Raw genomic sequence first — 8,317 nt, 5'->3', positions numbered from 1 at the left:
CAAATGCTGTTGTGTGATTCTAGTTCCGTGAGATACCTCGAGAGTGGTGGGAGCCGGGGCCCTGGGGAGCGAGGTGGGGAGTTTCAGTTTTGTGAGGTGAGAGTTCTGGAGACTGGCTGCATGAGAATGCACTTAACACAACTAACAGTACAGTACAAAATGGGTAAGATGATCAGTTTTATGCTATGTGTCTTTTAACACAATTACAAATAATTTTCTTTTTTTTTAAACAGGGAGAAAGTTCCACTTGAACCCACACGGCTCTGCTCTGTCTTTAGAGAACATTCAGGCTTTGTGTTCCGGGAGTGAGCCCCGCCAGATGGCAGCTCCCCCAGGCTGCCATCTTACCCTCCAAGGTGGGCCTCCTGCTCCTGCTGCTTGTGTGGAAAGACCCAGACATACGCTGGAGATAAACTTTTAATCTCCTTTATGGGTCATCCTCTAAAAGGGAACTTACTTCACTGTGATTCTGTATTTGGGGTTTTGTTGTTACTACTGAGTCAAATAGAGAACAATGCACTGTTGTCCTATCCGGGTGATGCTCCTGCCATTCCGTCGGTGTGCAGAGTCTGCAAGTTGTTTTCCTAATGGTGGTGACAGACGAGCCGTGACTCATGCCAGTGCCTTCACCTGCCCTCCCCTGAAACAAAGGCACGCATTGGACTACAGACTGTGTGCTGAGTTAATGGTCTTTACGAGATTGGATGGGCAGTTCTAGCTTCATTTGTATCTTCCAACACCTCTGATGAATCAAGCAGTTCACAGACATTTCATTTATTATTCTGACAGTGATTCTGGACACTGGTGGTTTCTTCATATAATTTACAAGAAACCTTTGCTTTTACCTTCCGGGAGCTCAGTGTAAAACGCTTGACAGTTTTCTTGTATTTCTGTTTTTCAGGATTGTTTCATGGATTCACTTGCCATACTTAACCATGCTGCCCTTTTCTAGGACCCGGTAAAGCCTTCTGACGCTTAACCTCCCTCAGAGCACAGACTAGACTTCAGGTAAAGCCAGCGCACATGAGTTGTGGTTCACGTCAAGTGGCAAGACTGTGATCAAGGTAATAAGGAAGTTTAATTGTTCGATCTGGCTAATTTTGTTTTTAATTGTGTTTGCTAACTCCCACCAAAGAAAAGTCAATCCATTTGACTTTTGTTTTGTGGGTGTACATTCTTAGGTGTAAAAGAATTAAAAGTAAAAACCTACTAAATATATTTTGAAATGGAACTGGAAACATGATTTCTAACTTGCCTCAAATAGTGATATACCGGTTAGGGTGAAAAACTCAAGGGGAAGGTTTGGCTCAAATTTCGACTTGCGTGTTTGACTTAAGTAACAGACGAATCGAACACATTGGGGTTTTACAGGGAATGAAAAGAATCTAAATTTTTTTCAGACATCCATATTCTGATAAGTCAGCTTCCGACTTCTTTTCCGCATCATGTTCTAAATTGAGGACCCTCAAAGGCTTTTGACAAGCACTAGAGATTCGTTTTATTAAAGTGTTTTTCTGCCCCAAATGAGAACTTTTATTCTTTACCCCACCCCTGTTTTCATCTCAGCCTAGTTTTGGGGGACTCCTTTTGTGGTGTTCCTATTCTGTGTGATCTATCAAAGCTCCAACAGAGTGTGGTCCCCAGACTCATGTTATTAAAAAGGAGCAGTAATCTCTTCTATTGGGGTGTGGTATTTGCTCTTCTAGCAGTTGGTGTGTGGTAGAGGTCGCTGTCTCTGGTCACTGAGGAGCTGGTGTTTTGGAGTGCCTGAGCTAAGATGCTTTCCTTCATGTTTCTGTTCAAGAGTCATTCATTCAGAACCCGTCAGTGCCACACCTAAAGGAGGACTCTGCTTTAAGTTGACTTTTATGCCTATTCATTGTCTGAATTAATATCATACAAAAAATTATGTGTTTAAAGTAACTAGCACATGGGTGTGCAACGTTGTCTACTTGGTTGACGACCTGCGTGGCACAGAGAGAATTCAGTAGGTAACATTTGTCCCTACTTCTTTGCCTTGTGTGAGACACCAAAAAAAAAGAAGTTCTTTTGTAATGTGTGGAACTTTTTTTTTTTTTTTTTTTTAGAAAATTCTGTCACAGTGGAATGTAACTAGGGTCATGTTTCTTACTGATGCTACTGTTCTTAATTTAGGTTACAATGGGGAACTCTGAGAGTCAGTACACCCTTCAAGGATCTAAAAATCATAGCAGCTCTAACACTGGTGCTGAGCAAAAGCCTTGCTCCCTGAAAATACGCAGCATTCATGGGAAGGATGACAAGTCACTGCATGGATGGGGTCACGGAAGCAGCGGGGCGGGTTACAAGTCCCGGTCCCTGGCCCGAAGCTGCCTTTCTCACTTCAAGAGCAATCAGCCTTACGCATCCAGACTGGGCGGACCCACGTGCAAAGTCCCCAAAAGCAGCGCCTACCCCAAGCACAGGACGAGCGCCTCGGGAAACGAGTTCCAGAGCGGCAGCGCGGCCTTCTCGGCGGAGAACGGCTTCCACTACGTCGGGCCCGAGCGGGCGGCTGACCTGGCGGTCTCGAGGGACTGCAGTGGGCACCTTCTCAACTGCTACGGGAGGAACGAGAGCGCGGCAGCCACGCCGCCCGCCGAGGACCGCAAGAGCCCCCGGGTGCTCATCAAGACGCTGGGGAAGCTGGACGGCTGCCTGCGGGTCGAGTTCCACAACGGCGGCCAGCAGGGCAGGGGGCCCCGGGGGGACGCGGGCGGCCCGGTGCGGCTGCTGCGCTACTCGCCCACCCTGGGCCCCGGGCCCGACTCGCCTCCGGACTCGCGGCCGCGCTCCAGCAAGGGCAGCTCCCTGAGCTCCGAGTCGTCCTGGTACGACTCGCCCTGGGGCCCCGTGGGCGAGGCCAGCGAGGCCAGCGAGGCCGAGGGCTCCTTCCCGGTGCCCGGCACGCCCGCCCCCCGCCTCTGCGCCGCCGACTTCCCGCCCCCCGGGGCCCCCAAGCCGTTCAACCAAAGCTCGTCCCTGTCCTCGCTCCGGGAGCTCTACCCCGACCCCAGCCCGGCGCCGCCCTCGGGCCTGCGGCTGTCCGATGAGTTCGTGGGCACGCACGCCAGCCTCAGCCACCGCGTGTCCTTCGCCTCGGACATGGACGTGCCCTCCCGGGTGGAGCGCAGGGACCCCGGCCCGTACTCGTCCTTCACCCTCCCCTGCCGCAAGTCCAAGGCCTTGACCGAGGACGCCTCCAAGAAGGACACGCTCAAAGCCCGCATGCGCCGCATCAGCGACTGGACGGGAAGCCTCTCCAGGAAGAAAAGGAAGCTGCAGGTGAGCACACCTTAGGGTGGAGGCGGAAGGTTCCCTTCCCTTCCCCGGCAGCGGGAGTGTTGCCGGAGCTGCCCCAGAGCGCTGGGCGGAGGCTCACGGAGCTCAGGAGAGTGAAGAGTTTAGTCTCGGACTGGGCGCCTCTTGTTTGCCGGGGTGGGTGGAGGTGGTTTTTCTCTCTCGCTTCAGATATGCACTTTTCCTCTTAACCCACAACCTCTGATTCAGAGAGCACAGGCTCTCTGATTCAGTGCAAGCTCACCTCCTGGGCTCGGCTCTGAATGCCGCAGGACACAGGCCTCGTCCCAAGGCGTCGCCAAACTGTCCTTAGAAAGTGCAGCATTCCAGAGAATTCCCCAGTGAACTGGTCATCTGAGAATTTTGCTAGAGCTCATTCTTGAAGCCTAAACAAAAAGGAGAGCTAGATCATTGTTATTTTGGAATGAGTCGCTTTCCTGAACTTGACATTACTTTGGGGAAATTAACATTTTGGGGGATACATAAAAAAATTATCTGTATAATCTCACTGCCTTCTAAGGGGGATAGCAAACAGTTTTTGAAAACATCTTGTACCCAAGAACACGTAATATCAAAAATATAATGCCTGACAAAAGAATTGTGATGATGATAATACTTATTATGATGTATAAAGTTGTAATGGGGAAACAAAAGTGGCTTAGTCACCAGGGAGGAAAGTAATAGGTTGCCTTTTTAGGTAACTAGTGGTAACTGCTAGGTTTTTAGTTCTTCTTCTTTTAAAGATTTTATTTAAGATACATCGAGAGAGAAAGAACTAGCAGGGAGGGAGGGGAAAGGAGATGCAGACTCCTCTGCTGATCAGGGAGCTAGACCTTGGGCTCGATCCCAGGACCCCCAGGGTCCTGACCTGACCCGAAAGCTGATGCCCAACTGACTGAGCCACCCAGACGCCGCTAGGTTTTTAGTTCTTTTGCTCTTGACTTTTCTGTTTTGTGTGTTTCTGCTTCTAGTTATTTGTAGAAGGAAGAAAGCTTTTCCTTTTTCTTTTTTTTTCCTTTGCTTACACAATATAAGTCGCATTTTTGAAGAGAATTTGAGTGGGCAGTTTGTCTCTAGCAAAACTGCATTTTATCCATCCTAGATAGATACGGAATTATAAAATTTTATAGAGCCTTATGGGTGACCAAGAATACACCTTCCTTGAGTAGATCGTGTCAGACCTGTAAAACTTACTATTAGTTATTTCCTTCTCAGGCACGAGGCACACCACCGACACCCCTCCTGTGTTGTGCTTTGTTGCCCCTGGCTCTCCCTTTACCCACAGATAAAGAACAGACGACCACCGTCCCTCCACGGAACTCTTCATATCCCCAAATGTAGTAATTTGCTAATGCCTTACTCCTCACTTCTTTACACTCAACCACTGCCTAGTAGAGATTAGACCTTTTCTCCCAGGTCCCATGTCCTGAACAGCTGACAGAAGTTGATCCTGATGAGGGAAATAGGTTCTGCTTGCTCTGGGGCTGCAATCCCACACGGGCAACTTTTGTGTCTTTTTGATTCAGGTGTTCTGTGGCTGACTGAGGTTTAGCTGTCATTTACCGGGACCCCTAATTGATCCTGGCCTCGAGCCCGTTACTCCCCATCTCTTGTTTGCATAGAGAATGGTTCTCATCTGTGCACGTGTGTGGCCTGGCTCACACACCACTGTACTGAGTCTAATTCAGGTTCAGTGCGGCTAAAGGCAGACCACTTGCCACTGTGTATTCACCACGTTCTGTCCCATTCAGGCCCACACTGTCCCCATGGGAGGTGACCTCCTTCAAGCCTGGGTCATCCCGAGATTTCGTTCTGAATGGCTTGTTAGCCTATGGAGTTAAGAACAGACCGGTTATATAATCAAAGAATCCAGATTTGACAGCTGGAAAGGACTTCCACCTCATTTTAAAAATGAAGAAAATAAGGCTTAAGGAGTTTGAGGGTCTTCCCTGAAAGAGACACGGCAAGCTGGTGGAGAAGCCGGGGCCAAAGCCATTTCTACTAAGCCTCATCTGAGAGCTCTTTCTGATGAGACACATGGCCAAGGTACTGTTGATAGCCACTGGTAGTTGCTTTGGGCTTATTGAATGTTAAAGTAAACCACTTTGGATTTTTAAGAAGTATCCTGTGAAGCCAGCTTTTTCGTTTTGCTTATGTTCCCATAATCGATAATCCATAAAGGTGAGCAAGACGAATTTTTCTGGCAAGCGCGCCACTCTCGTTGGTCGTGGTTTTTTTCCTCCGTTGTTTTCCTTTCATGATTTATGGGAGAGAGCAGGTTTAGATCCTTAAAAATGTAGTCAGTGCATGGGAGCAAAATTCCTGACAATGTGGCAGATGGCACCAAATGAATGCATATTCTCACATCACATAAACTTCTGTCTGCCAGCAGGGCTAAGGTCCAGAAACCCTTACCATGATGGAGAGACTTACTTGTTTTGACTTTTTAAAGAAGTAATATAAAAGAGGAACCCTTTCTTCTTAGGGTTTTTAACCAGTGGGTGAGTTAGTGAAAAGCATACACAACTGAAAAAGAATACCACAGTAATCAGAGAGAATGTGCTAGAGAGGAGTATGTGTTTGATGCCAACAAACCTTGATATTAATGGAGCTGTACTGGGAGTCCTTGTTCCTGTCCTGGGTAAACTTTTAGTTCTGTCAGTCAGGGAGGGCTGGGGTATGCTGAGATAACAGAAAGCTCTCAGAACTCCGAGGTTTAGCACAAGCAAAGTTTCGTTCTTTCCCGTGCTGTCACTCTGGTCTGCCCTGTGCCTCTCTGGGACCCTGGGTCCACAGAGCAGTTCCATCTGGAAAACCGCAAGCCGTGACAGCAGAAGGAGAAAGAAAATTGTGTTGGCTTTTGACGTTTCCATGTGTCTCTTCTGTATGCTTTTATTGGCCCGAGCTAGTCACATGGTCATGTCCAACTCAGAGGGAGGGGGAAGAAGGAATGACCCTGCCCTGGGCCCTGGGAGGAGGGTCAGGCGTACTTGGTGGGCAACAGTGACAGCGGACATTCAGGAGGCAGAGACCCTGGCCTCTGGGCCCTCTTAATTTTAGACCTCACGACCCTCGAGGGCTGCGTAGTCGCAGAGAGCTAGTGGTCTCTACTGTGGGATGAAGGAAAAAGACAAGCGAAGAATGGCCAGGTGTGAATTTGAATACATTTTCCTAGAAAGTGAGGAATGAAGATCAGGAGTTTTCTTTTACCTCCCGAGACAGACTGAACTCTCTTGAGCCCCTCTCTCTTTTCGGTAGTGCCCTGGTCATGAAGTTACATTTTCCATTGCTTAGGATGATCTAGTTGCATGCAGAGAAATGGAAGTCAGACTGCCCTGTGTACAGGTATAACACGACCCCTTGGTTTCACACCCATAGCACGGTGACGGGGGAATGCAGCTGAGCCGACTTAGGGACGGACATCCACTCATGCATTCCTGTTAGCCTGAAAATCAGTCACTGGCTATTAGGATTCTCAATAGAAAGCTTTAGAAATGTGTTAGAAACTGGGAAAGTTCATGTCTAAGAATCAGTTATAAATGCTGAAATGCAGTATTTTCCCGTTTCTTAGGAAAATTTGTCACGCTTTGCTGTGGTGGAACATTTAAAAGTGAGGGCTACAACTACCAACTGAAGACGTTCTTACGAGAAACGCTGTCAACAATGTTTATAGGGTCACATTTAAGTTTGGCACCTGAGTGTCTTTCCTCTGGCAGAGTTTGGCTTGTTTTGAAACACCCCATTAGAGCTCTTGCTGGGTATCCGAGGCATCCTGGTGTTTGGGGGCTGTGAGTCAGAGTCAGGTTCGTAGCTGACACGATGTGAATGCTAGCTGAATGAGAAGTATTCCTTCACCTCTTAGGAGTTTTTGAAGAGCAACGAAGTGACAATTAAAAAAAAAATCTTAAACTATTTTGAAAGCTTCTTCCCTAAGTGACTCACTGCAGCTGGCTTACTTGCTCTATTCTTGCATAAGCATCTGTGTATAAATAAATATGACTATGGGACATGGTGTAAACACAAGTGGAAAATAATATTTTTGTTAGTAATAGCTGCGATTGGGGCTCCGTTGTTTATAGCCCCTGGGTATTTGGAAGCACTCTCCAGCTGATGATTTTCCTACAAAATGTACTTGCTACTGGATTTCTGGATAGAGTGTCGGAAAAGATAACCCCTCCACACAGTGGAATATTCAGAATAAGGCCTTTGGTCAGTGGCCTTGACTCATTTTTATTTTAAATTATTATATATTTATTATTTATTTAATTTTATTTTTGTTTTAATGGGTAAGACAATATAATGGACAGTCTTCTAGCAGCTGAGTAGATGTGTACACTGAGCACTGCTCTGCAGACTTACTTAATCTAAGCTCTAAATTTGGAATGTTAGAGTCTTAAGTCTTAAATTAGGCTTACCTTCTGCTGAAAAATGTAGTTACTGATGTTTACCAGTGAATGGCCTGTCTGAAAGTTATTCTTCTTAAATAACCGGACTTCTCTAAATGAGGAAACATTCCGTGTTTTCAGCTCTGCTTGGCCACTGACTGTCAGTGCATTGTAGTCTCATGGGGGGCAGCCATTATTTTATAAATATTAATTTTATTTAGAGCTGCCAGTGTCTGATTTTATGTTGCAGTACATGTTGAAGTTAAGAATCATGTCTTTGGTATCCCCAATGGCTAGAATAAAATAGATGTTCAGATGAAAGGATGTGAGTGAATGAATATATTCCTTTCATGGGAGAAATTCTCAAATTAAGTAAAAAAAACCCAAAACACTGTTTATGAAAAACAGCATTACTAGGAAATACTTTTTGTAGATGAAGAATCCCACGTGTGTGGTTTTTACTATCTCAAGAAGGAAAATAAGATGATAGACATCCTCAAATCTTAATATGGGTAGGGGTAGGAAGACGCTGAGGACTGACTGTTTTGGGCAGAGGAAGAGAAGTTTGCATAACAATACCTGACAACATTGAGTACTTATTCCCTAAACCCCTT

General features: G+C 46.6%; 1 protein-coding gene across 1 annotated transcript in view; it reads left to right on the top strand.

Annotated features, from left to right (window-relative positions):
- The first annotated feature begins 322 nt into the window (after nt 1-322).
- TIAM2 (TIAM Rac1 associated GEF 2) overlaps nt 323-8,317 on the top strand; it is a 111,643-nt gene continuing 103,648 nt past the window's right edge. Inside the window, exons 1-3 of the mRNA XM_080807247.1 lie at nt 323-356; nt 953-1,064; nt 2,155-3,303. Coding sequence (XP_080663373.1) covers nt 2,161-3,303 — 1,143 coding nt within the window. The 5' untranslated portion in view covers nt 323-356; nt 953-1,064; nt 2,155-2,160. The remainder of the gene's footprint in view (nt 357-952; nt 1,065-2,154; nt 3,304-8,317) is intronic.

The sequence above is a fragment of the Martes martes genome (genome assembly GCF_963455335.1).
Source record: "Martes martes genome assembly, chromosome: 6".
Lineage (NCBI taxonomy): Eukaryota > Metazoa > Chordata > Mammalia > Carnivora > Mustelidae > Martes > Martes martes.
The sequence above is the reverse complement of the archived record's forward strand: the minus strand, read 5'-3'. Positions and strand labels throughout refer to the sequence as shown.